The 15680-nt window shown below is 43.5% G+C and overlaps 1 protein-coding gene across 1 annotated transcript in view; it reads right to left on the minus strand.

Moving 5' to 3' along the window:
* Nucleotides 1-4715: 4715 nt before the first annotated feature.
* Nucleotides 4716-15680, minus strand: part of T265_15239 (hypothetical protein) — a gene marked incomplete at both ends in the record, with an annotated part of 60308 nt that continues 49343 nt past the window's right edge. The window contains 2 exons of the mRNA XM_009177180.1: nt 4716-4788; nt 6098-6209. Coding sequence (XP_009175444.1) covers nt 4716-4788; nt 6098-6209 — 185 coding nt within the window. The remainder of the gene's footprint in view (nt 4789-6097; nt 6210-15680) is intronic.

The following is a 15680-nucleotide window of genomic DNA, read 5'->3' on the forward strand; positions in this document are numbered from 1 at the left end:
CAAGATCTAAAATGCTTCTCATACGCTTGGGACTGCTTTCGGGGTTGTATTCTAAAGCGATTTCCCACCAGATCGGTGATTGCCGCAATTGAAGTGCAAACAACTGAGGTATTAAGTGTGCGTCCAGTCTGGTGTAACTGCGTCACACTACCTATTCGTTCCAGATATCACCCAGATCGATTATTGTGGTAAAATCTCTGATATCATGGTTTTTGTATTGAGAATCCACGGTGTAAGCTTGGAGTGTAGCATTCATGTAACCGTGGGTGGCACACTTTTGATGAAATTGTGTGCAACTAGTTAGCACAGTCAAACAGATGCACTCGGAAAACCTGTACAGAGACGCAAGAACACAAGATAAAAACCTACCAGGTGCCAGCCTTCCCGCACCGGTTCAGCGGCACAACCAGACGAGGGAGAGTAGAGAAGTACTCAGGTTTCTCGTAAGGAAAGCAGGACGGTAAGCTAAAGCTTAAACGATGAGACGGTTTTGAAGAGGCAGACTAGTAATTGTGTTCACACATTCAGCAAATCTTATGCAAACCAATGTCAGTCAGACGTCGGTCAACAGGATTTCATCATGTGTGTTCCAAGCAGGCACTCATCAAAATCGCTAATCCCTCAACGGTAACAGGAATGCGCCGAACCTACTAATTGCTGATGGGTGTTAGTGGATGGGATTTGGTCCTCTGTCTGAAAAAAACAAGCGGAGAAGCCAGGGCCGAACCATAATCGAGACTTGAGTTTCAGTAAGCAAATACCGTGTTAACAAGTGAAAAAGTCACGGTAAGATTCTTGTGTTTGGCCTGCATCCGCACGCAACTCCATTAGGGAAAATTTCGGGCCCGTAGTGAGAGGGACCCGTCATGAAGCTTGCCTTTGTTGTTTATGATATATTGAGAATTTTTATTTAAGCAAATTAAGACATTTGTGTAGATGGCGATTTCGTGAGGCTTGGAAACCGAGACTTTTCTGTTACAACTGACCAGTGACACAACCGCATGATCATTAGGTTTTTCACGCAGAAATTTTGGTTCGAGAGCACGGAACACTGGAAAGCAACCGTTGAAATAAGACGGAAATCTGTGTGACATACGTTGGCTTTCAACTATAAAATATGTGATAGAAACGGAAATGAAAACAGCACAACATTTTGTAATCCACTCGATTTTGAACGTGAGACTGACCTTTAGCATTTATTTTGTATCTAGTGACATACCTAATCAGTTAAATCTTGATTTGGAATGAAAAAAATAAAGAATATTTACAAAATTTAAGTCTGAAACTCATTACCCAATACAGGTATGCAGTTTTACCTGGAGGTTCCACCTTGGTGATACAACAATTGCCGTTTCCTAAGGGTTACTTGGCAGCACACGAGGGAAAGAGACCCAAAATGACGATATTACGTTACTGATTAGAATAGATCAAAAGATACCAAGAAAATTCGTATGCAGAGCCAAATGTTCAGTGAGGACAGGATGAGCGATTACAGTTTAAGTGCCATCAAGGATGCAGTCCTAATCCCGTTCTATTCGTAGCTCCGTTGCGATATTTAGCTACCGACCAGAAAATAGCGGTTTGCAATCTCTCTAGGGGTTCACTAGACGCCTGATGCCCATAATTCCTAATAAGGATTAACCATTGAGTTTTGGGCCCTCCAGTACAGATTTGGTCCATTAGCGAAACGATATTCCATTTGGAGAATTGGACCCCGCAATTTTTCAAGGAGAAACACTCCATTATGCTTAGTTCGTCTGCGGTATTTCCTTCATTTAAAGTTCGCAGGATACATATCCCCATCCCACTGATACCAGCGAGCCAGACAGTCACGTGATCAGTACGATGCTGGCTTTGTGGCTTACACTACAACTGGCCTTGACCACCGGAGTCACATGAATGTCCGTCTGTTTGCCGGAAAGATGGAATGTTTCCCTACCACACCAGGCACAGGAACATCAACCCTTAAATCGCCCGTTTTATTACTAGAACACTGAAAAGAAAAATACTTTTCCGATGCGTAATTTTTTTTCGGTTATTCTTGAACTAAATCACAATTTGCAGTCGCAAGGGTCAAGCCCGACTCTAAAACCAAACACAACCGTTGTAGGTTTAGCCGAATGGGCTGTTTTTAATTTTCATCTAAATTCTTCACAACTTCGTTGTCAGAAGTAAAAGTCTAGTTTGTTTTCGGGTTTTTTATCCGAAGATGAAATTAGTGTCGCAAAAAATATTTATTATTTTGCTTATGCAGTTTGCTAATCAGCTAAAAATATACGGCTTCAGTGCAGATAAGTCTTGGAACATGTGGAATCCGCAAATGAGATTTCGTGTTGCAAGTGAGGTCAGTCTGTGCCAAAAAGCCGAGAGGCACTGTGCAGCTGGTTCATCCTTATTAGGAATCATCAGCCGTGTACATCCCACGAAATTGCAGGAAGTTTTAAGCCCTCAACCTGCATCATTATATATATATATATATATTCCATTTATCTTGTCCAAGTGCCAGTTAATCACTCTGCTGGTCAGCCGATCCAGGCATAACGGGTATGCTACTAGCTGGAAGGTCAAATGCCAACAAAATCCACTGCTGTTGGTCAATCAGTTCAACTTTCCAATCAGGTGCGCAGTCAACCGGCATCACCGCATGGCCGACCAACGGTTACGTGACCCAGTGACAGCAGCAATTGTGGCACCACTCAAGTCGCTGTGTTCAGCTCACAGACCCTGGGTATGACCACACTCTGACCTGGCAATTACGGTAAGAAAAGCATAGTCAAGTGACGTCATCGGCACATCCGAGAGAGGGCTCGGAACCACGACCGTAGCAGCTGCCTTGATTTGTGTTGACCTCAAAGGTAAAGTCTGGTCGTGTTTCAGGTAATTTTGCGGCAGGGCCTCAATGTACAGCTATCTAGTTGAGCGGACAGCCTGAAGGATCGCTCCCCTGTGCAGGTCTGAACACAGACGCTTTGTGCAGCTTACGTAACGCTACAGAAGATTCTACAATATTGTGTTTTTGCGCGTCAACTGATCAGTAGTTTCTAAGAGTCTATAGAGACCTGTTCTCCGAAGTCACCCAAATAAAATAGGTTAAAACTCGAATGCGAAAAGACACAGGTACTTGAAATTACAAACTCGGGGAAAATGACCGCTGGTGTAAATTGCTCTGATCATGAATGAAGCTCAAAAGCCATGCAATGCTATTTTGGAGGATGAACAGTTTGGAACCGTCGGGGTTTCCTAAGGAACGCAATGAACTCCTACAGTGGAATGACAAAAAATAGACAAGCGTCATGTGCTAGTAACACAAAACCTAGTTTAGCTTAAGAAACGGTAATAATCTATTGTTTCCCACCAGAACTGCGTTTTGTAACTTTTCCAAGTTTCTTAGGGCTAAAATTTGACACAGCTATTGTTTCGCTTCGGCACTTTCGGCATCTTAGTACCAAAATAACGGAATTTGAACTGAACAGAACGGTAAACTTAATCTTGTCGAGAGATGTACACATTTCTTCCCCCACATACACTCTCGAAAGGAGCGTCCCTGTTTAGTAGAGGCTTCTGGATTCTACGGTTAGGACATGAATTCGCACATTTCCGAGAGATGGAGGAAATATCCATCCGGTTTTCTCTACAAAAATTCATAAGTTAGGTGAAAATATGTTTTCTCCTTCCTGGGGTTGATTTGGTAGGCCTGTTCTCCAAACCTGCATTTCGTTTAGTTCGTACTTGAACACCAGATGGCCCTCATGAGGCGACAAAAACTAATACGCAGTAACTCAAGTGTCCCACTGTCCTTGCCCTCTCTAGAGGCTTACTGGGCAGCTCTACCATGGGTTTCAAAGACCTAATCAAAAGAAGTTGACACTAATTAGTAACTGATGTTGTCTAGGCCATAATCCACTCAGTAAACTGGAGGTATTGACCTAATACACTACTTATAGAGTTGCTGAAGAGTCCTCGACAGCCCTACACCGGACTCGGCCTTCTTGGGGCTCATCAGGTAGACGCAGACTCTGAGATTCCGCCAACCTTATGTTCTACTTGAGACCAAATGGCACGAAGTTAGCGATTGAATGCATTTCACCAGAAGTATTGGCATTCTTGGATTCGATGGTATCGATTGACTGGCTCCCCGAGCAACCAAACATGACTATTTTTACTACAAATTAGCACATATGTAGTAAGTAGTTTCCCTTCATGGCCAACAGGCCACGTCCCTTTTTTTCTGCACACTCCTCTTAAGGGTAGCCTTTCCCCTCCAGACGGAAGTTATACAAATTAGCATGTAGTAAGTAGTTTCCCTTCATGGCCAACAGGCCACGTCCCTTTTTTTCTGCACACTCCTCTTAAGGGTAGCCTTTCCTTCCCAAACTGACCAATAGAAAAATGAGCAAAAAATGAGACGGAATGGGAAGAAAACGGCGATTTTCAACCGCAGCCTAAATTCCCAGGCAATGAGATGAGACTGTCAATTCACATGGCTCTCTCACAGTGACAATCCGCACCTACATGACTTCGAACAGTTGCACCTGTTGTGATTATTCGTGATCAATAAGTTGTTTGCACATTTTGCGCTAGTATAAACAATTTGACGTTCTTACTGTCAACCGATAGCCGATGCGTTAGAAACGCGAAACAGATGCAAGGGAACGGTGTGACCAGGTCTACACTGATAGTGTATACTGACAGTGGGTGGGCAAAACCACTTACCACTCGTAATCGGCTCGGGTGCATTCACACCGCTCTGTGTGAACCAGTGGTTGCATGCCATATTCGTTGATACACCTGGAAATGAGTAAATTTTGTTTGCATGAGAATCGGAACCGATGTACAACCGGAAGTGGTTAGTCTTGAGGATCAACCGGTAGTGGTGAATTCATCAAACTTTACGATCAGAGGGAAGTAAACGTTGAATACGGCTAAAAGACTACATTCCTCTCTTGGACAAAACTCTCTTGACAAAACTGAGTGAAATCGTCCTTTATCCTGATCATTCCTTTAGAGTAGGACAGCCACAGGATGTGATATATCGGATTATCTGGATAGAATATCACAGTGGCACCAAGCAATGCAGGGCACAGCTGCAACTTAGCAAGGTTATATCACCGATCAAGAACGAAAATGCAAACATTCGGAAGCATCCAGTTCGCATTGACGCATTTGTGGTAACACGTTAGCTTCGCGGGATGACCAATGATTATGCACTGCTGATGAGTTCGAATGAGAGCCGAACTCGAATTCAGTGTCTCCATCCTTCGTTGTGGACTTACCAGAATTATTGCCCCAGGACCGGAGGGCAGCTGTTCGAATGGATCGATGTGAGCGTGAATCCTATAAATCCCCCAAATCTGACAACACATGGGCTAATTCGCCGTCAACTACACAGGTGGACCCGATTCTTCCCATACCGAGGTAACGGTGTATACTACTGAAGAAGCACACAAGTAGCCTATTGCACTGCGTTCAGGCTCCGCCCCAGTATCTGATGGAAGGCGAAGGTTAATACGGAAATTATGGACCTCTTGGCAATGTTCGTTTACTGTTGCTTACTAATGAATAAATATCTAGGAACTTGTGTTTCTTCAATTTTAAAGAGCTCTGTGCAGATGAGATGTCTAATACATTGTAACCGCTTGGTTGGTGTTTGCTTTCAATAAATTCATTACGAAGGGCTTTCCTCTTTTCACAGGTAATAGGCCATTATTGTGCCCACATGTGCTCCGTTACCTGCCGAGGCCTCCGTACAGGCTGATAAATTTCCCTTTTCAAAAAAAACAAGTATACGTAGTATGCATACTTCACCCTCTGTCCACATGTGAAAGGCGACAATGTGCTTTTTGCAGCCTTGTGAAAAAAATAGAATTCTGGTAAAAGTGACATTGACTAAGATAAGGTAAAACAAATGCATATTGTCACTCAATTCTACGTTGCTTGTATCCCGTGTAAGTAACATTACAGCTCGTCAGATAAGTTTTCTGTCTAGCATCAAGAGTAAAGTGAGTTAGCTTTGTCCCAATCACAAGTTGCCGTGGGAATTCCCTATAATACAAAAACACAGCGAAGCATTTTGATGAACCATGTTTCTAGAACTTACAATGAACCTTTGCGCAGCCTCTTGTAGTATTGTTTGACTCCAAGTAAACAGCCATCCTGAGCTCCTTCAGTGCCGGAATGCGGAGTCCAAATTTCATAATCGTCGCTAGTACCTGGAATCGAGGATAGCACACCGGATAGAGCATGATTAGGATCTTCAAATTTGTCAACTGAGAGGGTTTACAATAGTTAGCTTCTTCGTTTCGATCATTTTTCCAGCAGATTTCAAAATAAAGCAGTACTGATGGTCTATGCAAGATAGCTTTCTTCCCTTCTCAAAGCCGAACACTGCCAAGACTGGGAACAGTGCATCGCTTCTTACGCTTGCTCTTCGTTGTAAGATGTATGACTCTAGTCTTTGTGGAAAAAGAAAAGGATCCGAAACTTCCTGGAAGCAGTACAAGATAGTTAAATACCCCACTGAGTTGAACTATTCTTAAGCTAACGTTCCTTCATATTACCAGGTTTTCTTTGCTCCTTTCTTTTTTTCAAGTCCGCGTGTGGTACAAAATATGAGGGTTAATTTGTGCCCCTGTTACGGCTACTGTTCCGATTAGCATTAAGAACGAACGCAAATACAGTCATCTGACAACGTAAAGCACACAGATTTCGGTAACTTGTTATTCAAAATCACACTAACACTTAACCCTTTCCTGAATATGTGACCACAAGAGCACCTGGAGCCGTTCTTATTCATGAACCAAGGATGAAGGGAGAAACGTGTTCATGAAAAAAACGGATAATTGTACGCTACGTAGCTGGATACGGTATGCCCTCTTATGCTTTAGAAAACCCGGTAACCTCAGTCACATTTCGACCGGGAAACAACACACTTACACACGCAAATGTCTTCTGGGAAAAATATCAACCAACAAAAACTGCCAGTGGGAGAGTCAATGACAGCGCAATGACGAGTGGACTGTCACCGAACGGTACAGCCACGACACGCTCTCTGCGGGTTTTGTTAGCTTTCAATCACTAGTGGATGAAACTCGGTCGGATGAGTGATGGGTGATGTACCTCCCGCTGTTGTAGGCCCTCCATGTAAATTCGAAGGCCTCAGTCAATCTGGGAACAATTGTCTGAAGGTCTTCGCAAAGAGATATATAGAACCAAGGTAAACGCCATTAGACACATCATGTTTTTCACGTGGTAATTCATTGCGTTCTTGTCTTGCAATGCCAACTGCTGATGGACTTTTTTATAGTCAGATAACGCTAGACTTCCGGATGCACATTACAGCTGTTGGTACACTTACAACCAAAAGGCAAATGGGCGACAGAAGCTCGTGTCTATTCCCTGTCAGATTCGATGCAGTGAGCGCACAGCTTCCCTTTGAACACACTATGGTTGAGGCTCGACAAAGTCCTAGTTTGGAAGTTTCTAACAAACACCTTTGAACCAAATCAAATCAAATAACTCTGAGGTGCCATAAGAATATCACAGAACTTGGCACCGGCTTCATGTGTTAAGTTCAAGACATACGAAAACCAGGGATACATTCACCTTCAATTTATGATATTAGTATAGTATAGTATAGTATAGTATAGTATAGTATAGTATAGTATAGTATAGTGAAGGACATTGTTAATGTTTATGCGGCTTGAACGTTGTGGGCAATTTAGTCACAACCGTTCCTATGGTTGCAGTTAGAAGAATAGGCGGTAAAACAATATCATGCGTAGATTACTCAACCGGTGCCTGGTGACCACCAGGAATCCGCACCCGTCTATAAAATAGCTGTCTTAATGCTCCATGGATCTTACAGATAAGTGCTGCTGGGTACATTTGCCCTTAAGATCGAAGGGAAGACTGACAATCGAAACTTTTCCAGAATTCTGTCATTAAGACAAAATTCCTTTAAGATTCCATAGTATATCGGAATTCCGGTGACAAAGGTTCTTAGTTAGGTGGTATATTCAGATATAATTTTTCATCGAATTCCTACTAATAAAACTACGTGAATGTTGGCGTTTCCAACACCTGGAGGGTGTATTTCAGTTCTATCGCATTTCATTTTCGTCACTAAATTCGGTATTCGGGCTCTTGAAAGTGATGCAGAGAATACCAAATTCATCGGACATTGAGGACTGCAGTTTACCATCCATTTACACACCACCCAAAAAGCTACAGGTTGTGAAAAGGAGAAAGCATCGACCGAACCGAGACAATAATCCCCGGTGCCATTAAATTCATGGAAAATCTGATCCTATTCTCACATATTTTGATCCAAAGTTGTGAATCGCGGCTGCATCAAATAGAGGTCTCAAAATCCTAATGTCAGACGCCTATTCTGACGACAGTAGAAACAGCCATTATTCGTCGATGAAAAACAGAAAAAGTCGAAACTCGACATGGCCCCAGGTAATTTGCCCTAAGATGAATTGTATCGTAGGTCATCAACCAACCAATAGTATTCAATTCCAGAAAAATGTTCCTTCTCACAGTACAAGTCTATATCAATGAGTAGCAGAAATGCTGCATGGCATCTCGTATTTCGTCCTGCACTTTATCAATAACTGTCAATCGAGCATTACTGTATTCGTGATCCCTTCTTCTGGCCAAAAAAATCAATGCAGATCGATAAATTAGAAAAATGAAAACGAGCATCCCATACAAGTAAAACACGGGTAAGGAGGAGTCTGGTGGTAAAACTGTGAAAACTATTCATGTGACGATCGATTAGCCTGAGGGGCCAGCTGTTACGTGAGCAGGCCATGAAAAAGTCAATATGCGTGCTAAAGATATCTGAGGGCACAGATCCTGGTTACGTGAGCGGATCACAACACTTGCGGCACAGTACTCGGAAAACAGTGTTGGAATTAGTCAGGTGACTCGTACCATCCAAGTGGGCGACCACTAAACCAGTAATAGACCGCCTCAATTAGGTTTCCGGCCAAAAAGGATTGTGCTCTTTTATTTTCTTGCATAATTGCCGTGCCATGCGCCCCATGTGTTCTGCTGTATAACAGCAAATGGAGGGGCAGACTAGCATGCTTTGAGTGTGGACCTGCAGCCTATCAATGGATTGTAGGGACATCGGTTGAGTACTCGTGGACTACAACTCGAGTAAAGCAGCCGTAAAGGTTTGCAGGAGTGTATGATGTAGACGTCGAGTCATATGACCTCCGGCTAGATCCCCTTGAAAAGAAGGCTGATTAAGATATATTTCCTTTTGGCTGTGACCGGTTTGGTTTTCTTGGTCGTGGAGGCTGTACGTGTTGAGACGAACCTGTGCGGATAGTCATTTTCACGAAGCATGTCGGCAAGTGACTGAAGTTCAGCTTCAAGTTAGCTTTCAGAGTGGATTTTTCTCACATTTCGGTGGAAGAGTTGTTAAATTGTGCTGTCCCGGCATTTGAATGTTTAATTGGTAGACGTACGGTCGAGAAGTGGAAGAAACGACTGTTTTCCACTTCGGATATAAACTGAATGGGTGGATGTATTCGGCTGAAATTTATTCAAATCTTCAGCAGCATTTGTCTACGATGACGAGTGTATCGTCTATGTATCACCAGTGGAAGTGCAGCTTTCCTCTGTTTGAGCAGCTGTAATAACCGCGTACTCGTCGTACTGTCGTAGTTTCGTTTACCCGTGATTGGGGGGGGGGGTAGGTAGCTGCGCATTGCAGGCGGGAGATGACAAATTGGTGCATAAATCCAGCACTGTCATTGGGCTGTCAAATGGGAGGGGGGGTTGGAAAAGGGGCTATGCATTGAAGGTAATAGCTTGGGTGCACGAGCACCATTGAGAGCACGACTGGGCCATGTCTGACAATGTCTCTAGCCATTGATGTGGCCTGTCTCGGGGTCCCCATCCCGGAAGACGGCAACGAGCAGCGCAGCTGTTTGCTGGTAATGGCTTTCACACTTCACTACCAAGTCATTGTTTGGCCGCCTCTGGCTCTCTTCCACCCTTCATGTGATTGTCCGAAGAGAACCCTTCGATGAAGTCGATTGACTGGCATACGCAGCACGTGGCCAAGCGTAGAAGAAATATCGTGAGTTAAATCAGTATCGAATTTCAACTGAGAGATATATTCGTTTTTCAAAGACAATTTAACCAGCCCAGTTGCAGTTATTTTTTACTCAAGGAGGTACGTTAAAGCAAACTGGGTGTTTAATTTCCAGGAAATTCGCAAAATCAAGATGAGGATACATGGTAAATCAGTGGAAGTGTCGAGTAACTCATAAACACGCACCATTATTCTAGCGTAAACGAAAAAATGTGTTTACATTACACACTGTAATTAGGAACACTTCTTTCGTTTATTTATGTTAGTTGGTCAAAATTCATAAAAGGGCCACTTAGAAAATCGCACCCAAATATCCCCAATGTTTCAGTAATGTCCATTTACTCGGATGTATACTGCGCACCGCGGGAACAAACAAATTTCACTCTGAGGGAATTTGCTTGAGGAAATTCGTCAGTCAAGAAATCTCAAAGAGGGTTCAAAGGGGATTTCCAGTGATCAGAAATTCCCTCTTATGAATTGTACCGATGTGTCATCTATCGGATACCGTAACATCTGTCGATCCCAGACACACTAGATTCGGGGGATTAGCCTAATCGCTATTAGTCTGGAGACTTTTTGCTCAACCTACTGTGATATACAGTGGTGAGATGACTTCCATGAAGTTTATATCCTTTTTTCCGTGGTCACATTGAAGAATCTTTTGTTCAGACGTCAGCTCACGTGCAAGGACTAGCTTTAACTCACGTCACTCCTGATTCCTTGTAAGAACTTGCAAGAACAGTGAACCGCTGCTGACCTGATGAAGTAACATCAATCACACGAGGCACAAACGCGTCCAATGCAATTATCATAGGCTATAGATGGTTGTGTACAGCTTATGGTCTTGTCAATCATCCTGAAGCCGACTGCTAAATCGGCATCGGTCGCCTGGCTTAACACAAACGACTTGCAAACGTTTTATGTTTCATCGCCATTCGGCAAGCATCAAATAGTTCAACCGTCAACAACTGTCTGCTCATCGTACCACGGATGAGATGATGATGATGATGGTTCCACAAATGTGCATCCAACCACTGTCGGCCAATATTCTCATGGCCGAGAGCCATTTAACAACGAAAGCTATTCGAAACAGGTTAACAAATAATGTTGTATACATTGCAGTGGGGTCATAACTTCTAGAAAGTCTGCGCAGTCGCGTGACTGCCTGACAGTGATGTATGATGTAACTCGCCAGAACGGTCATTCCGCAAGTGTTCGGCAGCTGCCTCAACTACTTTGGCCTGATTTGTAGAGCAGGTAACGAGTGAATTACCTTGACCGGGCTGATATCCGGTGCAGTCAAACGCAGTCAGCGGTCATCGTGTACACTTGGCAGATGAGGAAAACATCTGCATGCCGATGAGGGCGTGGTAGCCGAGTGTCACTGTCCGACACACGTGTTGTCAGTCGCGTTTTTAGCATGTTTACGTCTACACACCGAATTAGATTGGCTGAGAACTCTTGATAAGCTTAATGTTTACTACCTGAATTAGACAGCATGAAGTCAACATATCTAGGTACACTACAGAAAATTCACTTTATGGAGAAACCGTAAGGTGAACAAGTCCTCCACGATATTGCCAATCTCCTAACTGAGGACTTATGACCTGACAGATAGAGCAGAAAATCACAACACGGCGACTGATGTAATGAAACAATTGTTACTCGCTTCGTCTCCCTTTTCAGCTTGGAATCAGGAACATTTTGAGACAGATATTCATTTTGAGGCTTGCTACGTGCCAAAATCAGCAAGCGGTCCAGAGAGTTTGTAAACAAAGTCCTAGCAGTAAAACCATGGACGCCTCAGCAGAAAAAACCATACTTCGCTGGATAAATTACTTCTCCGAATTTATCCCAGGAGTGTTGATACGTAGGACACTCAGGAGAAAAAAACTCCTAAGGAAAGACACTTGTCGTCTCATAAAATCTTGCTCAGCTCCACCCATGTAGGGCCGTCCGACGCCCCAGAATCCAATTTAACCTTCAAACATCTTGGTATCGAAACTGACTATCATTGGCTCTCACATTTATTCATTGATACACACATACAAACCATTCCATACTCCGCGACATTAAGTGCCTCTTAGCCTGATATGGTGGCATGGCGGCGTACAAAAGCGCTAAACATGTCATGTTATTGCAGCACAGAATGAAATTACTGTCGTTAGAATTCAATATTTAGCAGCCCATAATAATGCGTTATTTCTCTCTCACTTACATTTCGTCTGAACGGTCTTCCTCCTGTCCTGGTGCAATCATTCTAAAGAGTCCACACTAAAGGGGAAGCACTATATCGAGGTTCGTTCACATTACTGCTCATCAGCGGTGCACATCATTATCCGTGCAGGGGTTCGAACTCCATAGATTTGACATGCGAGGCGAGCATGTTAGCACTAGTGCACCAGAGTACGCAGGATACATAAGAATTTTTACCTCTAAACAAGCGAACATGCTCTCGCTTGAGTGAAGTAATTGGTTGACCCGAGGACTTGACCGATGACCCACTATCTGTCCTGGTTGTGCCGATATGCCCTGCCGATGAGCTCTACTAAGAGCAAAACTCTGATTCAGTGCTTCTCCCCTATGCTACGGGCTCACCAGAATGATTACATAAGAACAAAAGGACAACTCTCTAGACGACAGTAATGTCAGCTTGAATTCTACGAACCCCACAACTACCTACAACTAACATTAATTGTGCAACCACGTGAATACACTCTGTTTCGAAGGACGAGCAGAGGAAAGCGGTTCTAAAAAGATTAACATACCAAACTGGTGGCACATAACTAACTGTCAGGTCACGCGGGGAAAACATAAGGGTTGAAACCCAAGTACATGAGGAAAAGGGCTCATTCAGAAGTCGCCCCTCGAGGAATAGATATGGTTAGCCTGTAAAACCGTAATAGTTACCTGTCAGTTTTGGCACCATAGTAAGGTATCGTCCAGGGCTATTCAGAATGTTGCATACCCAAGTAGAACCGTATTACCATTGAACTTAGTGGTGCCCACCTCGGGTACACTGATGGTCTTCTTTGTTGATAAGTCCATACCAGGTCGAGCATTATTGACAGTCTCTAGTTAGTCACTGTCTGGCTTGCATGGTAGTGTACGGTCCTGTAAAGTCACTTTTAGGAGCACTAAAAGCCTAATACACCAACGTACGACGTAAGGCATAAATCGTCACTAATATGCCAGGTCGTCCCATCAGCTGACATTCCGGCCTACTGCTCACAGTCTTTGTGATACATAAACAATAGCCTATCTCCTTATTCACGTTTAAAATCCAACCCACCATAACTTGGGGAAACAATGCCTGCAATGTTTGGCTTACTTTGAACCAATGCATCCACAATATCGGAATAAGGATGTTTCGTATTACAATTATGCTAAAATTTAGGCCCTCAGCTGAATATCGCTGATGAACAATTCATTGGAAGATTTCACCAAAGTAGCTTGCGTCTATGGCTTGCACTTGGGAGCCTATCTCATTATTCACGTTTAAAATCCAATCCGCCATAACTTGGTGAAACAATGCCTGAGTGATTATCCGCAATGTTCGGCTTACTTTGAACCAATGCATCCACAATATCGGAATACGGATGTTTCGTATTACAATTATGCTAAAATTTAGGCCCTCAGCTGAATATCGCTGATGAACAATTCATTGGAAGATTTCACCAAAGTAGCTTGCGTCTATGGCTTGCACTTGGGAGACAAAACTCAACACACGTGCATGCCACTGGTGTCTGGGTGAGCTCCCCCCATTTGGTCGCAGTGGGCTTGCCATTAAAGCAGAGAAGCTTGCGCGATTCTTTTACCCTATATAGCCTCATCCGAATAAGAAACAGAAAACCTGTAAAAGCATTGAAGGGAGTGAACAAAAGCAAATTTTGATACATCGCAAAAAAAGACAGAACGTAACAAAAAGTCCATATAAAAGTGAACTTAAGTGAGCAAGCCAGTGTGTGCTACGGGACATAGGTGTCCGAACGAGCAGTGCTACAAAACCAGTGACCGACCCCCGTTTTGTCTGCTCCAAACATGTGTCCCAGACTGACCGAAGTGAAAAGACCAGAGCTGAAAACTGCTTGTACAAAATAAATGGAGTGTGAACTGTGAAAACATCTGAAGATTCTTGTCCTTAGTGTTGGTCAAAGTTGTTGCTACCTCAATTTTAAGATGGTTCGGCTTTACACATGTGTGTGCAACTCCCTTTGATCCCGTTCACTTGTGAGTGCTTCAAAGTGCGGATGAAAGTCAACAAAATTTCTCAGCTTTAATTTTCCAACTCTGTCGATGACGATGAACCCATACAAATCGTTCTTTCAGGAGCCGAAACTCCAGAAAGCTTTCGACAAGAACGATGCATCAGCCCAACGATAGCGGACTCTGAAACAAGCCGTCACTAAAGTTGTGGGTATCTAGCACTTCTGAAAATATGTGTAAGAACTTCTAAACTTCTCACAGTCCCGACCGACAGTATTTCATCACTTTCATAAGCTTTTGTTGATGTCATCCAAAACAAGGCGGTTAGTGTGACATTTACGGAAGCACTACCGATATCACTCAGTAGGGGAAAGGAAATTGCGACCAAATTGGCCACGTGATCTCTGGGGCGGATCCGTAAAACGTATAATGCCCGTACTGAGACATTTCCACTGAAAACTGACATTTGACCATATGATAGTCACATCCCCTATTAACCTGCGAATAAAGCTGAACGGAGATCAAGTGAGCTGTCCCAGCCTTATAATCCTATAGTTCCAAAAGAGACGGTATGTAAATACATTTGCTAATACACTACTCCAATTCGAATCAAGCAACAAAACGCCCCACAGCATTACTCTCGCCAAACCACCCAACCCTCAGTATAAACTACAGATACCGAGCACACCGCCAGCAAGGTATTCATTGTAAAAAAACGCGCAAGCTTATTTCACAAAAGTAGTGGATTACCAGATGCACAGACGTTTGGCAAAAAGAGGAAAAATGAACAGTCTGGTTGGTCTTGTACAGGTATGTTATACCCAGTTGGCGCTTTCAGGCCTCTGCAAAAGAGGTTCTGTGACAACCACTGTTACATCGCCTTTTCCTCGCCATCCATCACCCGATAACTGCACCACATTTCTCAGGCTCCCTAAGCATCAGTGGCTTTTCCAGCTGTGAGGTAAGGTTGCAGCATATCGACCAAAACCCCTGCCTGGACCTGCCATCCACTGAACAGGAGAAAATCTGTGAATGGCATGGAACATATACGGAACAATAGACGGTACATTTCGTCAGAGTGCTCCATCTGTTTTGTATTGTAATGGAGTAGTTTCCATTAGATATGGTTAGCACAATTTAGCCCAACTGTAGCACCTCTTTGGTGTCTAGCTGACCGGCCACCCGAGAGAAGCACGAAGATCAAGATGATGTCAGGTTACTTAGGTGTAGACAGGAGCGGTCGGGATGTCTGTTCGAATCACGGACTTTTCCATCAGTCAGCTGCAGCCTTGGTCACAAGGCTGTCTCGAGCAGATTCACCAGAAACAGGCCACAAAAAGCTCTAGAAGGTTCTTCCAATACG

Source organism: Opisthorchis viverrini (assembly GCF_000715545.1).
Source record: "Opisthorchis viverrini unplaced genomic scaffold opera_v5_398, whole genome shotgun sequence".
Taxonomy (NCBI): domain Eukaryota; kingdom Metazoa; phylum Platyhelminthes; class Trematoda; order Opisthorchiida; family Opisthorchiidae; genus Opisthorchis; species Opisthorchis viverrini.